The 26297-nt window shown below is 40.6% G+C and overlaps 1 protein-coding gene across 9 annotated transcripts in view; it reads left to right on the top strand.

Moving 5' to 3' along the window:
* The first annotated feature begins 556 nt into the window (after positions 1-556).
* Positions 557-26297, top strand: part of EML5 (EMAP like 5) — a 187029-nt gene continuing 161288 nt past the window's right edge. For 8 of the 9 annotated variants that reach the window (XR_005199467.1, XM_017524635.1, XM_017524636.1 and 5 more), the window contains exon 1: positions 805-1001. Coding sequence is in view for 8 of the 9 variants with exons in the window: in XM_017524635.1 (XP_017380124.1) it covers positions 805-1001 (197 nt within the window). In the remaining variant the exon portion in view is untranslated. Of the gene's footprint in view, positions 1002-26297 lie in introns of all 9 variants that reach the window. The other variant, XM_017524634.1, reaches the window with a different exon arrangement.

Genomic DNA, 26297 nt, shown 5'->3' with positions numbered 1-26297 from the left:
GGTAGCAAGACACAAGGTATCAAGCGTAAAAAAGAGAATGAGGTTAGCATCCGGTTGTTGCTTTTCCCAGGTATAAACGTGGCCTAGGCTGGGTGCAGGGACCGTGAGTAACCGGCAGGCGCTTCCCGGTTGAGGACGCCCAGCAGCAGGACCCCGGGGTCGCCAAGGGTCCGCCTGGGATTGAGCAGCTCCAAGAGGGAGGGCTCAGCGGCCCGCGGGCGCGCGTTGTCGCACCTGCACCTTGTCCCCGCGAGCTCCAGCCTCTTCTCCGCTCCAGGAGGGGCGGGTCAAGCGCGGAACGGGGCGGGGCCACGCAAAGCTGCGCGCCCGCTGCTCGGCTCCGCTCGGCTCGGCTCGGCTGGGTTCGGGGGTGCGCGGCGCGGGTCCGCCAGGCTGTGGCTACAAGGCCGCCGTGGGGCGCGAGCGCCGCAGGTGACCGGGGTGGGGAGCTGCGTGCGCGGGCGGCGGCTGAGGAGCTGGAGGCGGGCCCTCGCTCTCGGCCCAGGCGCTCCGGGCTGAGAAAACGAGGCGAGCGGAGGCGGGCGAAGGGCTCGGAGCACCCACTTGACAGCCGGCGGCGCTCGCGGCCCTCAGCATGTTCCGTGAGGCGAGGGTTTTCCTCCCACCCGTGGGCTGAGGCGGCGGCGGCGGCCCCCGAAGCGAGATGCACCTACCGGGTGCTGCTTAGAGGACGCGGCAGGCGGGAAGTCCCGGCCGCCAGCGGGAGGGCTTTCGTCGCCGGGCAGCCGCCGCCTCCCGCCGCCGCCGCGGGTCCGAGCGGGAGCGGTGGGTGGGCTCCGCGACATGGCGGCCCGGAGCGCCCCGAGCTGCCACCTGCGGCTCGAGTGGGTGTACGGCTACCGGGGCCACCAGTGCCGCAACAACCTCTACTACACGGCGGCCAAGGAGATCGTGTACTTCGTGGCGGGGGTCGGCGTGGTGTACAGCCCGCGGGAGCACCGGCAGAAGTTTTACCGGGGCCACAGCGACGACATCATCAGGTACCGGGGTGCGGGGGCCGCCGCAGTCACCCTGCGAGCCGCTCCCGGAGTTTGCACCCGCAGGTCCCTCCGGACCCCGTGACCGCTCCTGCACGGAGCATCGCCCCGAGGGGAGTCCGCAGCTGTCTCCCCTGTCCCGAGTCCGCCAGTTAGCACCCTGCAAACGCCTTTCCCTCTCCCTCGTCTAGGGACTCTCTCGGGTCCGTGCGGAAAGATCAGGTCCGCGGATCCACCCGGCACGCGGTTTGAAGGCTTTGTCCCCTTTCCCACTCCATCAAAATTATGAAAACTGCGAAAAGGTTATTTTGGTAGCACTTTATTCCGTTAGCTCCTGTGAGAGATTTCTTATTAAACGAAGTCTTAAAGCACCTGGGGTGGAGGGAGTCCTTTACCTAATAAAGGACTGATGGAAGCATTGCAGGCGGTGGGCTGGTTCTGGAGGGCTCCCACCTCCTGCCCATAATTATTAGTTCAGGTTTCACTGTTTGCTATTATCAGCAGAACCCCCCGGCAACCTCCAGGCATTTATTGGATGTTAAAATGTTCACACCTGAAGGCAATTTAAGGTAGGGCTTATCTGAAGAGGCTGCTAAAAATAACTTCACGGATTTCTAGTTCTCTTCATCTTCATTAAAATACTCCTAAATAAGCTACTTTTGTATTTTTTTAATTAAATCGCGATTGGGGGCTATTTTTAGTCTTCCTTGGACAGTCTCTCAAAGTTGGTCCCAGGGCTTGTTTACATTTCTTTAGTGAGCGGTATATTTGAAATGTAATTTTCAATCAGTGTCTTAGTAGAACTTTTGTGGTGAAGTCAGGAGCTTCAGAAATCATTTTAGGCCACTTTATTGCCTTAAGGACTGCATTTTTGTCCTTTACAGAGGAGAATATATTAAAAGCAATCTGAGAATGTGTTTGTGTGGTGCTCTTGGCGCCTTATCAAAGAGTATGATTTGGGTTTGGTTACAAAATTTTATTCCCTTATGTATGTTGCACAGAATTAAATTGGGCATTTCAAATCCGGTACCTTGGATTGAAGTCTTGTAGGCAAGAAGCCCTGGTACTTAAATTTCACAAAGTTGTTTTTCTGTTTTGCGTCTCTGTACATTATAATGTGTAAGAGAGAAACCAGAGGGCCTGGGACAACAAAGGTAGGCAAGATGGAGTAAAGATGAGAAAAGCCAAAATTGAGATTGCAGAATAAGGAATGAGGCGGTGCTGTGTATTCACTTGTTTTTTGTTTTTGGACACCAGAGTGCTTTTTCAGATTGTATTTAATAGATTACTTTGAAAAGGTAACTGATAAGTAATTTCATTTTTCTCAAGCTGGGACTCTGAGTGGTGATGATTAGGGTCACAGACCTATTATCATAGCCCAAATTGGTGGTAGAAAAACTAAACTAAACCCATAGTAAATTATTTATCTTCTCGTTATTTTTCCCAAGAGTAGAGTTTACCCCAGTGTCTTGTCTTTTTCCCTAATCCTTTCAAGTCTCTCTCCTTTTTCATATGTTAGGTCTCCCAAAGTACCAGGCATAGTAGCTTTACCTAGTTGAAGCAGCCTTAACTGAAGCCCTGCTCCAGATAATTTAGTCTGTTAGGTTGAATTCAGCTGGTGGAGTAAGGGTGAAGGATTTTGAGGTCTTCTCATGATACACTTGTATTGTTTTTACTCCTTGGGTGTTATGAGAACTGTATAGTACTAAGGTCTTCTGAAACTAGATATGATTTATTTGGTGAGGTAAATTACATCTTGTTCTTCTAGCAGTAATTAGAAGCTGTATTATATGTCACACTGCTTAAATTTCATAATTGTGTTTCAGTAAACTGTAAGGAAGGTAATGCTTTGACCTTCTTTTGGTATAGTTGCGCAGCTCATACAAAACAACAAACATGCTCAAACTTCTCATAGTTGAATACATGCTTATGATTTTATCCAAATGATACATCTTTAAAATAATGTATAACAATGAAAATAAGTATCCTGAAAAGTTACAATGAGGTAGTAAAATCTGAATCACACAGCATCTTGAAATTTGTGGCGTGGATTTAATATGATACTAAGAATATAATTAGGAATCAGTGAAAGGGCTCTGGACATTTTATTTCAAATAGTAATGACAGATCATTCTTGTTTGTGAAATATATTCAGCAAATATTAAAACCTCTGAATATTTTTTTCAATTCAGTATTTGACTTGTGAATATAGAAACAACTCTAGTAATTTTTAAATTATGTCACAGCAGAAGACGTAATGTTGAGAAATGTGATGCATATTGACAAACAATGTTGCTGTAACCTTAGCCTTGGTAATAAAAAGTCAGTGCTGTTTTCATCATCTGTTTTGTTTCCACCTTGGCCTGAAACATGTAAAACTTACTGGTCAAGTATTACTTAGTCTGAGAACTGTTCCAGAATGAGCAGATCATTGTCCTTAGGTTTTGAAAATGTGAGTGCAATATTGGTGGTAAAGACTGAATCATGACTAGTCTGTCATTTGCTTACTGGTTCTCTGACCATTTTATTATTACTTAGGATTGTCAGTGGTGGTGCCACATGACAGCTCATCATTTTTTGAGTTTTGCTTGCAATTCTCCATCTTCCTTTTGCCATCCACCTGTGTACACTTCTCTAGTCATTTATCTTTTAGTTGTATTCATAGAAACTATACAGCAATTAGTTTCTATGTCAGAAATAATACAGGACTTTTTGGGTCACTTTTTTTGTTCTTTTTCTCAAGTTATATTGATAAAATCTAGTTATTAAGTGTTTATACAGATTTAAGACTAAGTTATAAAATAAGCTACTACCAGTTTTAGCATAAGTTGCACATCTAGAGCTTGGTCTATATTTTGAAACTTTTGCCAGTTATTAAAAGAATGGGATAGTTCTTTTTTTTTTAAACTGAGGCTCTTGCTCTTGCTGTGCATCACACAGGCTATAGTGCAATCACTGCTCACTGTAGCTTCTAACTCTTGGGCTCAAGTGATCATCCTACCTCAGCCTCAGTAGCTGAGACCACAGGTGTGGGCCATGATGCTGGGCTAATTTTTTTTTTTTAAAGATGGAGTCTTTGTATGTTGCCAAGACTGGTCCCAGACTCCTAGACTCAAGTGATCCTCCCACTTCAACCTCCCAACGTGTTGGGATTACAGGTGTGAGCCACCATGTGCAGCCAGAGTGCAGTATCTGTTCAAGTTAATTTTTCTAGGTACTTCCCATCAGCAAATTTTTGCAAGATTATTCTTATAGACAATATTGACCATTTTCAAATCATTTATACTACTGAAGACCATTGATGGAATATAACTTGGGGCATTTTGTTATTTGGCTGTGCTTTCCTAATGGGAGTAATCAGGGCCCATTATTTATGTATTATGTAGGTGTGGAACTTGAAGTACTTTTTTTTTTTTTTTTTTTTTTTTTTTTTTTTTTTTTTTTTTTTTTTTTTTTNCTCGCTTTGTTGCCAGGCTGGAGTGCATGCAGTGGCGTGGTCTCAGCTCACTACAACCTCTGGCTCCCGGGTTCAAGCAATTCTCCTGCCTCAGCTTCCTGAGTAGCTGGGACTACAGGTGCGTGCGTACAGTCATGCTCAGCTAACTTTTGTGTTTTTAGTAGAGATGGGGTTTCACCATATTGGCCAGGCTAGGCTGGTGTCAAACTTCTGACCTTGTAATCCACCTGCCTTGGCCTCCCAAAGTGCTGGGATTCCAGGCGTGAGCCATCACACCTGGCTTTACTTTTTTTTTTTTTTTTTTTAAACATAGTGAAAGTGTCTCACAAGTTGATGATGAACTCAAATTACAGTGCATCTGAAATATTTTGAAAAGTATGCTATACTATATGGTTTCAGGTTAAAATAACTGTTCATTGCTTCTGTGTATGGCTTTTTAAAAAGACAAAACAAAAGGTATAGAAGCTTTTTCCTTTATTTGTGGTAAATGGCGTTCTTAAGAAAAAATACTGACCAAGACTTATTGTAATCTAGTAAAAGTGGTTTTTGACAGTTCCGTATTTATGGCACAGAAACTTAATTTATTCATTGCAAGTCAGAAATGTAATTGGAAAAGCAATTCAGAATGACATTTCCATGGTAGATAAATTTTTTTGTGTTCATGTGGATTCAGAGTGGCAACTTTTTAAGCTCTGGTAGGAATTATTGGAAACCTACTTGTAGTTTACTTAATGCTTCCAGATATATGTTCATGATTTCCCAAACCTGGCTGATCTTCAAAATAGTTTGATGAGCTTTTCACCAGTTTCTATCCTTTTGCTCAAATGCACAAAGTCAGAAACTTCTAGGGTTGGAGCCCAGGAATCTGTGTTTTAAAAAGCGCCTCAGATGATTCTGTTTGGGAAATACCTTGCCCCCACAATTTCTAAAATTCTTAACACATGCCGTTTGAGAAATGGGCACACACCCTCTTCTCAAACCTGATACCAGAATTTTCTTAAGCACTGTGCAATATGTAGAAGTTGTGCTTCAAAGTATTAGAAAACATATTTAATAAAATGGCCTGTGTTTAAGTAACTAGAATTAGATGGAGTTAACAGTTACAGACCATGTAACAATTATATTTGGTAAGATTTCATTTTATGTGTCGTGATATCAAAACATTTGTGTGTGTGTGTGTTTTTTTTTTTTTTTTTTTTTGAGACAGAGTTTTACTCTTGTTGCCCAGGCTGGAGTGCAATGGCATGATCTCAGCTCACCGCAACCTCTGCCTCCCGAGTTCAAGCATTCTCCTGCCTCAGCCTCCCAAGTAGTTGGGATTACAGGCATGTGCCACCATGCCCAGCTAACTTTGTATTTTTAGTAGAGATGGGGTTTCTTCGTGTTGGTCAGGCTGGTTTCAAACTCGTGGCCTCAGGTGATCCACCCACTTCAGCCTCCCAAAGTGCTGGGACAGGCGTGAGCCATCATGCCCGGTCATTGGTTATTTGTTTTCTAGGTACTGCATAATTTAAGAAATAAATTGATAGGTGTTTTCCAGGAAAGGTAGGAATTAACTAGAAGGATAGTTGAAATTGTCATAGATGTGTATTGAATATATATTCTTTAGGGATAAGCCAGATTTTTAGATTTATGTTTAATTATTTTCTTTTATTATTTTATAATATCTTATGTGCAAATATGCAGAAAATAAAACATGTTTTGTATATACATTAAGGAAAATGTGGAATAATCAGTTATTAGAAGCTATTAAGAGCTTTTATTTCTAAGTTTTCTCATCCAAGAAATATTTGTGGAGTTTCTGTTTTGTCAAGAATCCCTGCCTTAAGATACTCAGAGTTTAGACACACCAAGTCAAATAATCAATTAGGAATAGCACTAATGTACCTGTGATATGATATGTACATGGGGATATAAACAGTTCACAATTAGTATATAATACCTAAGCTAAGTCTTTAAGGACAACAGGGAGAAAGGGTCATCGGAAGAAATGAAAGAAGGTATAGCATTGTGGGAAGAGGTAATATTGTGTGCAGTGGTTTTGTGTTATGAGAGAATATTTTTAAAAGTTGCTTATACTATCTTCAGTTCCTCTTCTCCCATTTACTGTTCACTTTGTTCTATTTCACCATAGCAGTTCTTGTCAAGGTCACCAGTGACCTCTGCATTGCCAAATCCAGTAATTATCAGTTTTCATCTTATTTGATTTTTCATCATCATTTGACATAGTTGGTGCATTAATCAGTTTTCATGCTACTGATAAAGACATACCCGAGACTGGAAAGAAAAAGAGGTTTAATTGGACTTACAGTTTCACATGGCTGGGGAGGCCTCAGAATCATGGTGGAAAGCTAGAGACACTTCTTACGTGGCAGTGGCAAGAGAAAATGAAGAAGATGCAAAAGTATCACCATCAGATCTTGTGATACTTATTCACTACCATGAAAACAGTATGGGGGAAACCACCCCCATGATTCAAATTATCTTCCACCGGCTCCCTCCCACAACACATGGGAATTGTGGGAGTACAATTCAAGATGAGATTTGGGTGGGGATACAGAGCCAAACCATATCAGTTGGTTACTCCCACCTTCTTAAGTCACTTTATTAAGTGGCATGTAGAACATAAACATATCTATTTCTTGGTTTACTTGTTCTCTCAGCATATATTTACTGAGCACCCATTATTTGCCAAAGACTATTCTTATCACTAGAGATATGGCAGTGAACCAAACATAAAATTTCCCACCCTTTTGGAGCTTATATCTACTGAGTGAGGAGATACTGAATAAACAAGGTAAATTTTATATATGTATATAAAATTTTACATATGCATGTGTATGTGTATAGTTTACAAGGGCTAAGGAAAACAAGGTGAGAAAATGAGATAGAAACCATTGAAAAGAGTTTACATAGGTATTTAGATAGGGTGGCGAGGAAGACTTCACTTTAAAGGTGACACTTAAGTAGAGACTAGGAGGTAAAGTAATGTGCTGTGTGGATATCTGAGGAAAGGATATGTTAGGCAAAAGGGACTATCAAATGCAAATTCCCTGAAGCAGAATGTCAGTATTTTTGAGGAACAGTAAGAATGTTTGTGTGGCTGGAGCAGAGTGAACTTGAAAGAAAGTAGTAAGAAACGAGGTCTGATGAGCTAATGGTAGTGGGGGCAGATTTTGTAGAACTTCATAGGCTACTGAGAGGATTTTGACTTTTCCATTTGAGAATGGAAGTTATTGGAACAATTTAATCAAAATAGTGGTATAATTTCATTTATGGTTTAACGGAGTCACTCTGGCTCCTAGATTCAGAACAGACTGAAGAGGGAGGGGCAGGATGGAAGCAGGGAGATCACTTAGGAGACTGTTGTGGTAATCCAGTCAGGAAGTATTGGTGGCTTGGACTAGGGTGGTAACAGTGAAAATAGTGAGAAAGTATCAAATTCTGTATATATTTTTAAGATAGAGGTAGCATGATTTACTAATGGATCATATATAAATTGTGAAAGAAAAGGTCAATGATGATGACAGAATTTTTGGTCAGAACAATTGGAAGAATGGAGTTGCTGGTTACTGAATTGGGAAACTGTTGTAAGAGCAAGTTTTATGTTTTGGACAGAAGAAAAGATCGAGGGCTCTGTTTTATTTTACTAATTTTTTTATTTTCAATTTTTGTGGGTACATAGTGGGGGTATCTATGGGGTACATGAGATGTTTTGATACAGGCAAGCCGTGTGAAATAATCACATCATAGAGAATGGGGTATCCGTCCCCTCAAGCCTTTATTCTTTGTATTATAAAGAATCCAATTGCAATCTTTTAGTTATTTTAAAATGTACAATTATTGACTATAGTCACCCTGTTGTGCTATGACATGGTCTTATTCATTCTTTCTAATTCTTATGTACCCATTAATCATCCCATTTCCCCCTGAGTTCTCCACTACCCTTTCCAGCTCTGGTAACTATCCCTCTACTCTCTTGTCCATTTGTTCAGTTGTTTTGATTTTTAGATCCCACAAATCAGTGGGAACATGCGATGTTTGTCTTTCTGTGCCTGGCTTATTTCACTTAACAATCTCCATTTCATCCATGATACTGCAAATGACAGGATCTCATTTTTTTTACGGCTGACTAGTACTCCATTGTGTATATATACCACATTTTCTTTATCCAGTCATCTATTGATAGACTGTTAGGTTGCTTCCAAATCTTAGCTATTGTGAACAGTGCTACAATAAACATCGGCGTGCAGATATCTCCTTGATATCCTGATTTCCTTTCTTTTGGGTATATGCCCTACAGTGGGATTCCTGGATCATATGGTAGCACTATTTTTAGTTTTTTGAGGAGCCTCCAAACTGCTCTCCATAGTGGTGGTACAAATTTACATTCTACACATCCTTGCCAGCATTTGTTATCGCCTGTCTTTTGGATATAAGTCATTTTAACTGGGATGAGATGATACCTCATTGTAGTTTTGATAAGGGGTTTTTATTATGGCTTTAATTTTGTTATTGGTTTGTTCAGGTTTTGGATTTCTTCATGGTTCAATCTTGGTAGATCGTATGTGTCTAGGAATTTGTTTATTTCTTCTAGATTTTCAAATTTATTGGCATAGAATTGGTCATAGTAGCTACTAATGATCCTTTGAATTTCTGCAGTATCAGTTGTAATGTCTCCATTTTCATTTCCAATTTTATTTGTATCTTCTTTTTTTTTTTTCTTAATTTGGCTAAAGGTTTGTCAGCTTTGTTTAGCCTTTTTAAAAAACAAAACAAAACAAAACTTTTGGTCTGGGCGCGGTGGCGTGCGCCTGTAGTCCCAGCTACTTGGGAGACTGAGGCAGGAGAATTGCTTGAACCCGGGAGGCGGAGGTTGCAGTGAGCCAAGATCGTGCCATTGCACTCCAGCCTGGGTAACAAGAGCAAAACTCTGTCTCCAAAAAAAAAAAAAAAAAAAACCCAACTTTTTGTTTCAGTGAAATTTTGTATTGTTCTTTAAAATTTCAATTTCATTTATTTCCGCCCAGGTCTTATATCTTTCTACAAATTTTGGGTTTGGTTTTCTCTTGGTTTTCTAAAGATGCACCATTAGATTGTTTATTTGAAGTTTTTTCTCTTTTTTGATGTAGGCACTTGTAACTATAAACTTTCCCTTGAGTACTGCTTTTGCAGTATCCCATAGGTTTTGATATGTCGTGTTTTGACTTGCATTTGTTTCAAGAAATTTTTTGGTTTCCTTTTTAATTACTTCATGAACCCACTGGTGATTCAAGAGCATATTGTTTAATTTCCATGTATTTGTATAGTTTTAAAAATTCCTTTTATTATTTCTAGTTTTATTCCATTGTGGTCACAGAAGATGCTTGATATTGTTTCAATTTTTTTCAACATTTTAAGACTTGTGTTATGACAATAGTCTATCATTGAGAATAATTCATGTGCTGAGGAAAAAAATGTGAATTCTGTAGCCATTGGATGAAATATTCTGCAAATATCTATTAGAGGCATTTGGTTTACAGTGTACATTAAGTCAGATGTTTCTTTGTTGATGTTCTATCTGGAAGATCTGTCCAGTGCTGAAACTGGGTTGTTGAAATCTCCAGCTGCTATCATATTGGTGCCTATATCTCTCTTTAGGTCTAATAATACTTGCTTTATATATCTGAGTGTTCTAGTGTTGGGTGTGTGTATCTATATACACACACATTTAAAATTGTTATATATTCTTGTTGAATTAACCCCTTTCTCATTATATGGTGACTTTCTGTGTCTCTTCTTGTAGTTTCTTTGTCCTGAAATCTATTTTTTCTGGTATAAGTATAGCTACTCCTGTTCTTTTTTGGTTTCTGTTGGCATGGAATATCTTTTTCCATCCCTTTATTTTCAGTCTATATGTGTATTTATAGGTGAGGTATGTTTATTGTAGGCAACAGATCAAAGGATCTTGTTTTTCCATCCATTCAGCCACTCTATCTCTTTTGATTGCAGATTTTAGTCCCTTTACATTTACACCGTCCTCCAGACTGGCCCTCTTCTCACAGCTCTACTAGGCAGTGCCCCAGTGGGGCTGTGTTGGGGCCCAACCCCATATTTGTGTGTGCAGGCTTCAACCCCACATTTCCTTTATGCACTGCCCTAATAGAAGTTCTCCATGAGGGCTTCACCCCTTCAGTACACCTCTGCCTGGACATCCTGGTCTGGTCTGGTCTGGTCTGGTCTTTTATTTTTATTTTTTTTAGTCTTTTGTCTTGCCCAGGCTGGAGTGCAGTGGTATGATCTTGACTCACTGCAACCTCCAACCCTTAGGTTCAAGTGGTTCTCCTTTCTCAGCCTCCTGAGTAGCTGGGACTATAGGTGTGTGCCACCACACCTGGCTAGTTTTTTTTTTTTTAATTGTTATTTTTTGTAGAAAGTGATTTATTTAGAGACAGAGAGAGAAACAGGAGGAGGAGAGAGAAAGAAACAGCTAACTCTCACACTGAGTGAGAATATCCAGAAAGATGGAATCCAGGAGAAGGAAAGCAGCTTCCACACTGAGTGGAAAGGAATAGAGAGAAATGGAGTTTAGGAGGGGAAGCCAGGCTTCCACAAGAGAGTGTGGAAGGGGACCCCAGAGGGGAAATCCAGGAGAGAGAAAGATGGCTTCCACAAAGGGAGTGTTTGTGGAAGGGAATCTAAACATGGAGTCCGAAGGGATGTGGAAAAAGGGGACTTTTAACCTGGAAGGAACAACCACCTTCTCTAAGACCCCTGGCCAATGAAAGGAGCTCCTTAGAATTTCTGCCGAGGTGACTGACTCTTAGTTTCTTTGCATGCCCAGGAAATTTAAACAGAGACCGTTAAATCTCCCAGATGGAGAGAGATGGGAGGGGGGCATGGTGCTGGGAAGTTCTTGCCCTTAAGACTATACCCCCTCATGGACCCGGAAAGAGAACACATTCCCTCATTAACCCCCCTCCCCCTGAACAGGAAAGCCCAACTTCTGTTGGAATTATGGAAATCAGTTCTCTTTAACTACTTCCTGCTGAAATGGGGTGTAGAAGGGGCCCTGCAGTTGAGGTTTCCTCCAGAGGGGAGCCTTTCAGGGGTGCAGATTGATCTAGAGGTCCACAATAGAGCCCACGAGCCAAGGACATCCGGGTTCCAGCAGCAGGATTATTTGTGACCTCATGGGTGATTTTGAAGTCGTCTTCTCCAGCTGTACCCCTTTCCTGGTTGTACCCCTCTTCTGGTGTACCCCTCTCCTGGCTGGCTCGCCAAAATGTAATATTGGGGTTCAGGGTGCCCTCAGCTCCCCTGAGAGGATGTTTCTCCAGGTTCTTGGTCCCCTGCCCTCTCAAGAATGAGAGAGGGGACCATGGTGCAGTGCACAGTAAATACTGGACTCAAAAATGTTTGTAGAAAGTGATTTATTTAGAGACAGAGAAACAGGAGGAGGAGAGAGAAAGAAATAGCTAACTTTCACACTGAGGGAGAGAATCCAGAAAGGTGGAATCCAGGAGAGGAAAGCAGCTTCCACACTAAGTGGAAAGGAATAGAGAGAGATGGAGTTGAGGAGGGGAAGACAGGCTTCCACCAGAGTGTGGAAGGGGACCCCAGAGGGGAAATCCAGGAGCGCGAAAGATGGCTTCCATGAAGGGAGTGTTCGTGGAAGGCAATCCAAACATGGAATCCCTAGTTTTGTATTTTTAGTAGAGATGAGATTTCACCATGTTGGCCAGGCTGGTCTTGAACCCCTGACCTCAGATGATCCACCTGCCTTGGCCCCCCAAAGTGCTGGGATTACAGGCATGAGCCACGATGCCCCCATCCAGGTGTTTTCATACATTCTCTGAACTCTAGGCAGAGGTTCCCAAACCTCAATGCTTGTCTTCTGCACACTTGCAGGACCAACACCATGTGGAAGCTGCCAAGGTTTGGGGTTTGCACCCTCCAAAGCCGTGGCCTGAGCTGTACCTTGGCCTCTTTTAGCCACAGCTGGAGTGGCTGGGACACAGGGCACCAAATCCCTAGGCTGTACACAGCAGAGGGGTCCTGGACCTGGTCCAGGGAACCAGTTTTTCTTTCTTGGTCTCTGGGCCTGTGATGGGAGGGGCTACCACAAAGATCTCTGACATGACCTGGAGACATTTTCCCCTTTGTCTTGGTGATTAGCATTTGGCCCCTTGTTCTTACCTAAATTTATGCAGCAGGCTTGAATTTCTCCCTAGAAAATGGGTTTTTCTTTTCTACTACATCATCAGCCTGCAAATTTTCCAAACTTTTATGCTTTGCTTCCTCTTGAATGCTTTATCGCTTAGAAATTTCTTCCACCATATAACCTAAATTCTGTGTCTCAAGTTCAAAGTTCCACAGATCTCTAGGGCGGGGCAAAATGCTGCCAATCTTTTTGCATAGTAAGATTGATCTTTACTTCAGTTCCCAAAAAGTTCCTCTTCTCCATCTGAGAACATCTCAGCTTGGACCTTATTGTCCATATTACTATCAGCATTTTAGCCAAAGCCATTCAACAAATCTCTAGGGACTTCCAGATGTTCCCACATCTTCCTGTCTTCTGGGCCTCCAAGTCTTTTGGAAGTTCCAAACTTTCCCACATTTTCCTATCTTCTTCTGAGCCCTTCAAACTGTTCCATCCTCTGCCTGTAACCCAGTTACAAAGTCGCTTCCACATTTTTGGGTATCTTTACAGCAGCACCTCAGTACCAATTTACTGAATTAGTTGATTCCCACATTGCTAATAAGTACATACCTAAGACTGGGTAATTTGTAAAGGAAAGAGATTTAAATGACTCACAGTTCTGCAGGGTTGGGAAGCCTCAGGAAACTTAGAATCATGGCAGAATGGGAAGCAAACATATCGTTCTTCACATGGTAGCAGCAAGAAGTGTAGAGTGAAGAGGGGGAACAGCCCCTTGTAAAACCATCAGATCTCATGGCAACTCAGTATCATGAGAACGGCATGAGAGTAATTGCCACCATGATTCAATTACCTCGAGTAGGTCCCTCCCATGACTGGGGATTATGGGAACTACAACTCAAGATGAGATTTGGTGGGGACACAGCCAAACCATATCAATAAGAAATGCAGAAAGGGGATAAGGTTATGCAAAATAAATGACTATTTTTAGTAATTATAATTAGTGGCAGTATCATTGATATTGTTCTGAATCTGTGGTGTATGTGAGGTGAGATACAGCAAATCAGTAATTTTGGGACATTCTAATTTATTAACCTATTATATCGAGAACCAAAATTCTCAGGTTGGAGGGAGAAAAATAAGATGTAACTGTCAGGAACTGTGAAAGTTCTATAATTTTACTCTACTGGAAAGTTACTAGGAGCCTACCACAATTTCATGGATACAACATACCAGCTTCCAGGTCAGAAACAAAAGGATTTATCACTCTATATATGCACAGCAAACAGCATGAACATTATGTTTTTTTCAGCATCTTTGTCCCCCTAAACCCACAAGGGTGATATAGAAGAGCCTAAATTGTGAGTTTGCATCACAGCTAAGTAACCTGGAGTTTAGGGAAACTGAATCTTTTATAATAGGCTGCAAAAAAACCTGCTTGTGATGGTTAGTTTTCTGTGTCATCTTGAATAGGTTGTATAGTACCAGATGATTTAATTGAACATTAAGTGAGCTGTGAAGGTATTTTATAGATATGATTAACATCTGTTATCAGTTGGCCTTCAGAAAAGGCGATGATTATTAATAAATGGCCCCACTCAGCCAGGCATGATGGCTCACACCCGTAATCGCAGCATTTTGAGAGGCCAAGATGGGTGAATCACAAAGTCAAGAGATTGAGACCATCTGGCCAACATGGTGAAACGCTGTCTCTACAAAAATACAAAATTAGCTGAGCATGGTGATATGTGCCTGTAGTCCCAGCTACTTGGGAGGCTGAGGCAGGAGAATTGCCTGAACCTGGGAGGCAGAGGTTAGAGTGAGCTGAGATCATGCCATTGCACTCCAAGCCTGGTGACAGAGTGAGACTCCATCTCAAAAAAGGGGAGGGGCCCACTCAATCAGTGGAAGAACTTAAGATGAAAACTGGAGGAGAAATTCTGCTTCAAGATTGCAACATCAACTCCTGCCTGAGTTTCTAGTGTACTGCTGCCCTGCCCTATGGATTTTAGACCTGTCAGTCCCCACAATCATGTTAGCCAATTCCTTGAAATAAATCCCTTTATATATACTCTGTATTGTTTCTCTGCAGGACCCGGACTGATATAGTGTCATTCTCCCTGGAGAGAGATACATTTATTATACTGAACAGTAAACAAATATACGCTTTGTCCAGCCGGGGATATTATCTTTATTTTTCAAGTCTGTTTGATATACAAATATCCCTCAAAAAATAGTCTAGAACAAAGATAGTCAATACCTCTGCATTCAAAATTTTCAGAAACACGGGCTGGGTGTGGTGACTCATGCATGTAATCCCAGCACTTTGGGAGGCTGAAGCAGGTGGATCACTAGAGGTCAAGAGTTCATGACCAGCCTGGCCAAAATGGTGGAACCCATTGTACTAAAAATACAAAAATTAGCCAGGCATGGTAGCGTGTGCCTGTAATCCCAGTTACTCGAAAGGCTGAGGCAGGAGAATCACTTGAACCTTGGAGGTGGAGGTTCCAGTGAGCTGAGATCACAACACTGCACTCCATCCTAGGCAGCAGAGCAAGACTCCATCTGAAAAAAAAAAAATTCATAAACATGAGAGATCCATGGAGAATTATTTCCTCACAGCAACATAGAAGTACAGATTTTGTAGTTCTGAATTTGAATTGGAAATGTCCATATGAACTCACGATGTACCATATATGCATTTTTTTTTTTTACCTAGTTCCAGCCACTGAAAGTTTACAAAAATGTGACAAAGCCAGTATAGATAGCAAGTCCAGACTCTGGTCTTAAAATTCATTCCTCAGGAGAAAAACTAAGGATTCACGGAGAAACAACTGATTCTTGACATCAGAGAGCACAGGACATTTAAAAGACTAGTAGGGTGATACACAAAGTTCCAAGGAGCCAATCTGAAGGGACTTCTACATGGGACAATTTGTGCTTTTTAATTAGGGTAAGAATTGCAGTCAATTCAAGTTCAAGGTAAATTGGTCACCTTCTGAAGATGACAGAGAACCAACTTATTTTCTTGAGAATGACGTAAATAAAAGGAAAGATGTGCCATTATCCCCCTTTAGCCTTTCTTATATAAACCGATGACACTATTGGACATTAGGTAATTAGCCACAGATCATATAACTTACCAGTGGCAGAAGGCAGGATCAGGTTCAATTAATACCTGTTATTAATAAGTTTCCCTAAGGATTCTGTTCTTTGTGTTTATCTCTTGAACACAGACTAATGGAGCAGTGATCACCTTGAATATTGATGATTGCTTATGCCAGAAGAAAAGAGAGCTCTAAAAATTCTCACATATATAATCTGCAATCTAAATGCTTTAGCTTGGAAGTAACCTTCATCACATAGGCTCCTAATTCATTTGAAAGAAACCCCCAAAACTAGTAACATTGTTCCAGCCAAACACAAACCGCAAAATGAAATCATATTATATGCTTAAAAGGGAGAAAACCCAAATATCTTTGATAAACTGCATTATTGATCCCTGAAATATTTAACTTACCACTTAACCTTCCACAGTTCTATGTCCAGAAACAGAAAATACCAGAATTGTCAATGTAAATATATACCTAAATGGTAAACCACATGGCTCCTAAGAAAAGTCATACACTCAAAATTGAAGTTTTCAACTCGCGTATAACTGAAGAGAGCACCAAACTTGCAGGAATCCATATAATATTAAACAAATCTTTATTGTTATCGATAAGTAAGAACTTTTGCCATTTTTTTTTCTTGTTTCATGGCCGTTTATTTCTTCTTTCCTTCAGGTCTTTTTTTAGTCAAGGTGATGTTCTCTGGTGACATGATTTAGTTTACTGCTTTTTATTTTTTGTGTATCCATTTTATGTCTTTTGGTTTGAGATTACCATGAGACTTGCAAGTACTATTTTATAATCCGCTGTTTTAAGCTGATAACAACTTAACACTGTTCGTATAAACAAAAAGAAAACTAAACCTATGCTTTAACTTCATCTCCTTATTTTATAAAATTTGTTTTATTTGTTGAGACAGGATCTTACTGTTTTTTCCAGGCAGGAGTACAGTGGCACAATCTTGACTCACTGCAGTCTTGACTTCCCAGACTCAGGTGATCCTACCACCTCAGCCTCCTTAGTAGCTGGGACTACAGATGTGTGCCACCATGTCCAGCTAATTTTTGTATTTTTTGTAGAGATGAATTTTGTATGTTGCCCAGGCTGGTCTTGAACTCCTGGGCTAAAGCAATCTGCCTGCCTCAGCTCCCAAAGTGCCAGGATTATGGGCGTGAGCCGCTGTGTCCAGCCCATCCTCCTGCTTTTTAACTTTGTTATTTCTATTTATAGCTTATTATATTGCCTATGTCTTTAAAAGGTTGTAGTTATTTTTATTGGTTCATTTGTCTTTCTACTTAGTATAAGAGTAGTTTACACACCACAGTTGCAGTGTTATAATATTCTGTGTTTTTCTGTGTACTTACAATTACCAGTGAGTTTTGTATCTTCAAAACTCACTTATGATTACTTATTGCTCACCGTGTTGAAGGATAATTTCACTAGATATACTAAAGTAGGGTAATTTTTTTTTTTTTTTTTACTTCAGAGCTTTAAATATGTTATGCCACTCTCTCCAGCCCTATAAAGTTTTCACTGAAAAGTCTGCTGCCAGATGTATTGGAGCTCCATTGTGTGTTGTTTCTTTTCTCTTGCTTCTTTTAGGACGCTTTCTTTGTCCTTGATCTTTGGGAGTTCAACTATTAAATGCCTTAAGGTAGTCTTCTTTGGGCAAAATCTGCTTGGTGTTCTTATCCTTCTTGTACTTGGATATTGATATCTTTCTCTAGTTTTGGGAATACCTTTCTCTGTTGTTATTTTGAATAAATTTTCTACTCCTATCTCTTTCTCTACTTCCTCTTTAAGGCCAGTAACTCTTATATTTGCCCTTTTGAGACTATTTTCTAGATTCTGTAGGGGTGCTTCATTGGAGACAGGGTCTTGCCATGTTGTCATGCTGGTCTTGAACTACTGGGCTCAAGCAGTTCACCTGCCTCGACCTCCCAAGTGCTGGGATTATAGGTGTGAGCCACCATGCCTGACCCACCTCATTGTTTTTTATTTTTTGTTTTGTCTTCTCTGACTAAAATAACCTGTCTTTAAGCCCACTAAGTCTTTCTTCTGCTTGATCAATTCTGATATTAAAAGACTTGGATGAATTATTCAGTATGCCAGTTGTATTTTTTAAACTCCAGGATTTCTACTTGGTTCTTGTAAATTATTTCTGTTTCTGTTAAATTTATCTGACAGAATTCTGATTTCCTTCTCTGTGTTATCTTCAATTTCTTTGAGTTTCTTCAACACAGCTATATTTCGAAGTCTCTGTCTGAAAGGTCACATATCTCTGTTTCTCCAGGATTGGTCCCCGGTAGCTTATTTAGTTCTTTGGTGGGGTCATGTTTTCTTGGCTAGTGTTGATGCTGGTAGATGTTCTTTGGTGTCTGGGCATTAAAGAGTTAGATATTTATTGTTGTCTTCACTGTCTGGGCTTGTTTGTACCTGTCCTTCTTGTGAAGGCTTTCTAGATGTTTGAAAGAACTTGGGTGTTGTGAGCTGAGCTATATCTGCTTTATGGGGCACCCCAAACCCAGTAGTGCTATAGTTCTTGCAGACTAATAGAGGTGAAACCTTGATGGTCTTGGGCAAGATTCAGGAGAATTCTCTGGATTACCAAGCACACTCTTATTTGTTTCTCTTACTGTCTCCCAAACAAATGGAGTCTCTCTCCCTCACTCTGTTCTGAACCATCTAAAGCTGGGGGTGGAATGACATAATCACCCCTGTGGCTACCTTCACTATGATGGCACTTCGTCAGACCTGAAGACAGTACAGCACTGTGTCTTGTTCAAGACTTGCTGTATTCAGTCCCTGATTACTGCCTATGTTTGCTCAAGGCCTTGGGGTTCTACAATCAGCAGGTGGCAAAACCAGCCAGGCCTGTGTCCTTCCCTTCAGGACTGTGAGTTCTCCTAGGCTTGGGTGGGTTTAAAGGTACCATCCATGAGTCAGGGACTAGAGTCAAAAACCTTAAAAGTCTATCTGGTGTTCTATTATACTGTGGCAGAGCTGGCACTCAAACCACAAGATACAGTCCTTCCCACTCTTCTCTCCAAAGACAGAGCCTCACTCTACAGCCACTGCGTGCCACCACAGGCCATGAAGAGTACTGCCAGACTACTGCCAGTGTTCCCTTAAGGCCCAAGGCCTCATAAGTCAGCTTGTGGTGAATGCTGCCTGGTCTGGGATTCACTTTTCAGGGCAGTGGACTCCCTTCTGGCCCAGGGCAGATCCAGAAATGCCATCCAAGAGTCAGGTCATGAAATATGGGGACCTCAAGAGACCACTTGGTGATCTACCCACTTCTATGACCATGCTGGTACCTAAGGTACAAGACAAGTTTTCTTTACTTTTCTCTCTGCTTTTCTCAAGCAAAAGGAGTTTCACCCATGGCCACCACAGCTGGTAATGTGCTGTATCCTACCTGAAGCCAACAAGCCTCAGGCTCACTCAAGGTGCTTGACATAGTACCTGGGTATTGCTCCTGGTTATTCAGGGTCCAAGGACTCTTTGGTTAGCAGGTGGTTAATGCTGCCAGGACTAAATCCTTCCCTTCAAGGCAGTGGGTTCCCTTTTGTACCAGGGAATAGGAATGTCATCTGGGACTTAGGGCCTGAAACAGGGGCCTCATGACTTTAAGAAACTCTGTTTTAGAAGTATTCTGTTTCAGATTATCTAATAGAAAACCAAGTGGGGTTTTTAATTAGGCAGTTGAACATACACGTCTATAATTCAGGGAACAATCTGGGCTGGTATAAATTTGAATGTTAACAGCATATAGACAGTATTTAAAGCCATGAACCTGGATGAGACCACTGAAGTAGTTTAGATAAAGGATCTAAAAAACGGACTCTTGTGGCGCTCCAACATTTTAATGTAAGGGAAATGAAGAACTGACAAAACTGAGGCCAGAGAAACATGAGGAAAACCAAGAGTGTAGGATCATGGAAGTCAAGTGAAGAGAGTATTTCAGGGAGAAAGGAGTAAGCAGCTGTGTCAAATAAGATGAGGACTGCTTCACCTTAGTGAAAGCATTAGCTCTGTTTTGCCATAATTATATTGTAACCATAAGACTCCCCGAAAGACTGTGTATGCCCAGGGGAAAAGGGAGAGCAGGAAGAAGATGACAAAATGAGTCATGTCATTATTGGTACACAAAACTAGCCTCTTTCAAGGTTTGTTCCAATACATAATATATACTCATAACATTTTTTTTAAAGTTTTGTTCCAGCAGTTTTTACTTTACTTGGTTATTTAAAAAATGACACATAGTTGGCAGCCCTAGATTCTTTCTTCTGAAAAGTGTGGTCTTCAGACTCGCAATATTAGCATCACCTGAAAAGTTATTTAAAAAATAAGAATTCTCTGGGCTCACTCCAGACCTACCAAATTAGAAACTCTAGGTATGGAGCCCAATAATCAGTTGAGTTCATTCTGTTGTTCTGTTCTTTCTTTTCTTTCCTTCTTTCTTTCTTTTTTTTCTTTTCTTTTTTCGTTTTGCTCTTGTCACCCAGGCTGGAGTGCAGTGGCACGATCTCTGCTGACTGCAACCTCTGCCTCCTGGGTTTAAGTGATTCACTTGCCTCAGCCCCCTGAGTAGTTGGGACTACAGGTGCCTGCCACCACGCCTGGCTAATTTTTGTATTTTTAGTGGAGACAGGGCTTTGCCAGGTCTTGTCTTGAACTCCTGACCTCTGGTGATCCACCTGCTTCAGCCCCCCAAAGCGCTAGGATTACAGGGGTGAACCACCATGCCCGGTCCAAGTAATCAGTTTTTATAATCTCCAGGTGATGTTAATATAGTTTAAAGGTTGAGAACACTGCTCCGGATTCCTGATTCTCAACCCTGGTTGCTTAATAGAAAGTTAAAGAAAACAAAATAAAACCACCAATGGCCAAGACTTACCCAAATAAATTTTGATTTAATTTGTTTAGAATGAGGTCCAGGTATCGTTTGTTGTTTGCTTCCATTTTTAATTTTTAAGCTTCCCAAATGATTGTAATATGCAGGCAGGGTTGAAAACCACTGCTCTGGACTTAATAGTAATCCATGTTCAGCTGCTGGGCTAGGAGTCAACCTGAAAAAACTCAGGACCTAGCCAAATCCATTCATTTACTATTATGCATTATATAATAACATGGGTAAGTTCTGGGACTCCCTTAAATATTTTGGGCTTCTTGCCTAAAGCCCTCGCATGCTGGATATTTCCTGTTCGGAGATTTATTACCAAGCAAAGTTTTTGTTTTCTATTGGTGGATCTGCTCAGTATCATCATGAGCTGAAAACATTAAAAGACATATATCCTGCATCGTCAGTCCAGAAAAATATTCACTCACAGGGTATCCGGAAGGTCATAATTATGTGCATCGTGGATAATATCAAGTGAGGTATACTGTGACCCAGTGCCTCAGGTGATGATTTCAGCAGACTCATGGAGTAGCTGCAATGAATTTGGCTGAATTTAAAGGCAGTTTGGATTGTTAAAAGATCAAGTGAAACATAGTGTCCACCTTTTAACACTGGCATGCAGATACCTCTGAAGGAGTAAGCATGAGGGGAAACATGAAATAATTAGAGTAAGGAACAGAATATGGTGAGATGACTAGGGGTAGTTAGGGAAAGCTTCTCTGAGCAAGTTACATTTGCCCCAAAGCATGAATAATATGAATGCAGCAAATATTTGGGCAGTTATCCTAGACAAAGACTTTGATATCACAGCGAACTTGACCATTTTAAGCGATGGAAAGGCCAAAGTGGCTGAAGTGTAGTGAACAAGAGGAAAAATAGTACAAGTCAAGGTTTGTGAAGTAGGTGAGAGCATACCTTTCTTTTTGAGACAGACTCTTGCCCTGTCGCCCAAGCTGGAGTGCAATGGTGTAATCTCAGCTCACTGTAGCCTCCACCTCCCAGGTTCAAGCGATTCTCCTGCCCCAGCCTCCCGAGTAGCTGGGATTACAGACACACCCACCATGCCTGGCTAATTTTTTGTATCTTTAGTAGAGATGGGTTTCACCATGTGGGCCAGGCTGGTCTCAAACTCCTGACCTCGTGATCCACCCACTTTGGCCTCCCAAAGTGCTGTTACAGGCATGAGCCACCATGCCCAGCAGAGGGCATACCTTACAAAGGCTTGAAAGTGCCATCTTAGATAATTCATGTTTCATTCTAATTCAGTAGGAAGCTGTTGGGTTTTAGTAAGGTAAATGATGAGATCAGATTTATGGTGTTTTTTTTTTAATTTTTTTGAGACAAGTCTCACTCTGTGGCCAGGCTGGAGTGCAGTCGTGCGATCTCAGCTCACTGCAACCTCCGACTCTCTGGTTCAAACAGTTCCCCTGCCTCAGCCTCCCGAGTAGCTGGGATTACAGGCACGTCTACCATGCCTGGCCAATTTTTGTATTTTTAGTAGATGAGGTTTCACCATGTTGACCAGGATGGTCTTGATCTCCTGACCTTGTCATCCACCCACCTCAGTCTCCCAAATTATTGGGATTACTGGTGTGAGCTACCTTGCCTGGTGATTTATGTATTTTTAAAAGATCGCTCTGGCTATGTTGAGAAAGCTCTAAAGGGATGCAATAGAGGAATAATGGTAGGTAGTCAGAAGGCTACTGAAATAGTTTTGTTGTAAGAGGAATGCTGGCTCAGATTAATTTTGTAGCAGAAATGACGGTGATGACAGAGCCAGTAGGACAGGCTAATAGAATGCATGAGATGAATGAGGAAAAGATAAGTAGTGAGGATGAAATTTAGCTTCTTGGTCTGAGCAACTGAATGAACAGTGATACCATTTACTAAGGCAAGGAGGAGCAGATTGGGAAGATAAGGGGAAATCAGATTGTCTTTAGAATGTATGAAATTTGAGGAGTGTATCCATTGCTCTGACCTAGAGATACAGGTTTGGGAGTTATCACCATCTATATGCATTTAAAGCTGTGGGATTGGATTAAATCACCTGGGAAAGGAAAGGAAGACAGCCAAGACAAAGCCCTCATACACTTTAACATTCAGAGGTGGGATGCAGGGAGATAGTACCTACCAAAAGGAAGGGCTGATAAACTATGGAGTCGGGGAAGACTAGAGAGGAAAGTCTTTCAAAAAAAAAGTGGTCATTTATATCAAATACTCCTGAAAAGTGGAGGGCATAAGGACATATGGTTTATCATTAGATTTGGCAATGTTATATAACCTTGAAAAAACTGTTTCAGTGAAGGATATGAAACCCAACTTGAAGTATGTTGAGACAAAGGGAGTGAAAAAGATGAGACACCTCTTTTGAGAAATTTTGCTTTGAATGAGGAGCAGAGAAATGGGATGATGGGTAATGGGTCAAGGGAATTCTTTTTTAATGGGCATATTTACATGGTAATAGGAATGACTCAGTAATGAGGAAGCAATAATTGCAGAAAGCATAGTTCTAGGAGTAAAGTACTTGAAACTAAGGAGAAGGGACCTAGAACACAAGCTGAGTGTTCAAGGAGTATAGACATGTCTTACATTTTATAAAAGGGAAGTCAGTCTGCCTGTACAGTTGCATTTAGATTAGTTAATCTCATGGGAATGAAGTATCTTCTTTAATTCCATCTGTATTATTCATTAAATACAAGACAGCCTTATCTGTTGCAAGGCAGAGATTGATAGTAGAGAATTGTAGTCATGTGGGAGTTTGGAGATTGAGAGAGGGATGCACATTTATCAGCTAAGTGTTTAATAGAGTTGTCTAATAGTGTACAGTGCTCATTTGAGATGTGTGAGATAAATTTAAAGGAACATTAATATATTTGCATGGAAGAAGGGAGATCTATGAAGAAGATGATAGCTCACTTTGTTTAACATGTTATTTCCTTATAGTTACGATAAATTTAGTGATTAAATACTTAAAGCAATTTAATATGTAATTGTGGGATTTGATGACAGTGCTTGTACCTAATGTCCATTACTCAGCAATATTAATAGGAAGAACTTTAAAAAAATTCGTTCTTTCCATGTATTTCAGATGATAGTAGATGATAGTGTCACCATATGGATGGGTAATAATCTTGTTAAATGTTTTAGAATAGGAATATACCTTCAGATGATTGCATTTGTCATTTGTCTCCCAAATTAATCCATAATGTTGAGTTTCACTATACGTTCAGCAATATACTAGGCATTATGTGGATAAAACTTAACTGTAAGATATTGTTGACCTGAAGAATACCTGAACAACACTCATGCATTCATTCTCATTAGGAAAATTGGACCAATCAGAAGAGAATCTTTAGATTCCAACTCTCCAAAAGCAATACATTCAGCTCTTATCCAACATTAATCCTTCCGCTTGTGCACTAGATCCCACTCTTTTTTCCCTCTTTCAGAAATGTTCTCATCTTAACGTACATCAGCATTTTTTCTCTGTACTGAATGATCTCTTGTCAACAAATGACGTGAAAACAACTGAATGTCTATTATGGGGAAAAAATGAACCCCAGCATATACCTCACCATATGTAAAATTGAAAATGTGAGAGGTAAAATTATAAAATTCTTAGAAAAAGCAAAACAGAACATAAAAAGCGGGAATTATAAAAAGTAAAATTATAAATTGAACCTCATTAAAATAATTTATCAGACCTCTGGGTAACTGAAAACAATGGCAAGTATGTAGTTAGTAACCTCCCAAAATCTCTTCCATAGACTTTTTGTACAAACCATAGCCCCAGCATTACTTAAACAGAGAATACCAAAACTGCAAAGTGACTGTAGTAAAAAGAGAAAAATAAACAAATTTCAGCTGCCATTTCACAAGCTCTGTCCTCTACTCTGCTGCTGAGCTTTGTAGCGAACAATGAACCTAAATAACTGAAAAACAGTATCTTAACTGTAAGGATAAAGACAAAAAAAAAAACAACACTGCATATAATGCTATAATCTAGTTAGTAAAATTGTTCTCCACAGGGCTGCCAATTTTGAAATGTCTTTTTATATACTACAGTAAGTAAATAAACCATAGATTATGAGAGCCTAGTTTCTCACTCTTAGAGGAAGAAGTTATAAATAAAGGGAGAAGTCTTAGATGAACCCTGTGGTTTCGGATTAGAATCTGAAGTGTTGATAGGAATTCATGATTTTTAAATACTTAGATACAGAATGTATCTATGTATACAGACTATATAGAATGTATGCATGAGCTAGTATACATAAGTAAATTTCCTGGTTCTGTCTGCTAAGACAGCCCAGAAGTGAGCGCTAATCTTCCAATAACAATGATCACTTCTAGCATCCTGATCTTGTTCTCTAAACACCAGTGTTCAATAAGAGGAACTAGGGCTTCCTAGAGAAGTATTTGATTATAGGGTTAGGCAGAAAAAATACTGGAATATTTTGTGGTATCATCTCAAAAAGAGATGATAGCTTATTAAAAGAATATGGAAGCTGACTCTAAGATTGTCTGAAGGCCAATGATGGAAGAATTTGAGTTACAAAATACAGAATAATGGTATTGAATTGTAACCCCTAGAATAAAACAGGTCAACAAACAACAGACTATATAGGCTAATCTGGCTTGCCATCTATTTTTTTAAGTAAGGTTTTATTGGAATGCGGATATGACTGTTTACCTCAGTATTTTACAACTGTATTTTTATTACTGCCCCCTAAACAGCTCTTTTAGGTATTTTTCACACTGCTATAAAGAAATACCTGAGACTGGGTAATTTATAAGAAAAAGGTTTAGCTGGCTCACAGTTCTCCAGGCTATATAGGAAGCATAGCAGTTTCTGCTTCTGGGGAGGCCTCAGGAAGCTTCCAATCATGGCAGAAGGCAACGGAGAAGCAAGGCACTTCACATGGCAAGAGGAGAAGGAAGCGGGGTAGGGAGGTCTCATGAGAACTCACTATCATGAGAACAGCACTGAGAGGATGGTGTAAACCATTCTTGAGAAACTACTCCCATGATCCAATCACCTCCTACCAGGCACCACCTCCAGCATTGTGGATTACATTTCAACATGAGATGTGAAAATTTTAGTACCCACCACAAAATTTTAGTACTACAGATACGCTGTGTATCAGTTCCTGTGTTGAATTTATTTCTGTGCTTTATGCAATCAAACCTCTATGCATTTAAGAACGAATTTTTTCCCTTTTGGAGATGATACTGCTCCCAATGGGAATGCATGGTTTACATATTATCCATGGCTGATTTAGTGTTGTAACAGCCCAGTTGAGTAGTTGTGATAGAAACTATATGGCCCACAGAGCACAAAACATTTACCCTCTGGCCCTTTACAGAAAAAGTTTGCTAACTTTTGAAAGAAAATATTCATGAGTTTGAGCTGATATAAATAGATGATGGGTTAAATAAATAGGGGAGAAAAGATAACTTCCTTGTAGTAGAATTCTAGTTAATAAATGTTGAAGAAAAGAGGGAGAAAAGAGAATCGTATTATGGGCCAGGCATGGTGTCTCACACCTGTAATCCCAGCACTTTGGGAGGCCAAGGCAGATACATCACCTTAGATCAGGAATTTGAGACCAGCCTGACCAATATGGTGAAACCCTGTCTCTACTAAAAATACAAAAAATAGCCAGGCATAGTGGCAGGTGCCTGTAATCCC

Source organism: Cebus imitator, unplaced genomic scaffold, assembly GCF_001604975.1.
Source record: "Cebus imitator isolate Cc_AM_T3 unplaced genomic scaffold, Cebus_imitator-1.0 Scaffold34, whole genome shotgun sequence".
Classification (NCBI taxonomy): domain Eukaryota; kingdom Metazoa; phylum Chordata; class Mammalia; order Primates; family Cebidae; genus Cebus; species Cebus imitator.
This window is presented reverse-complemented; position numbering and strand designations above follow the sequence as displayed.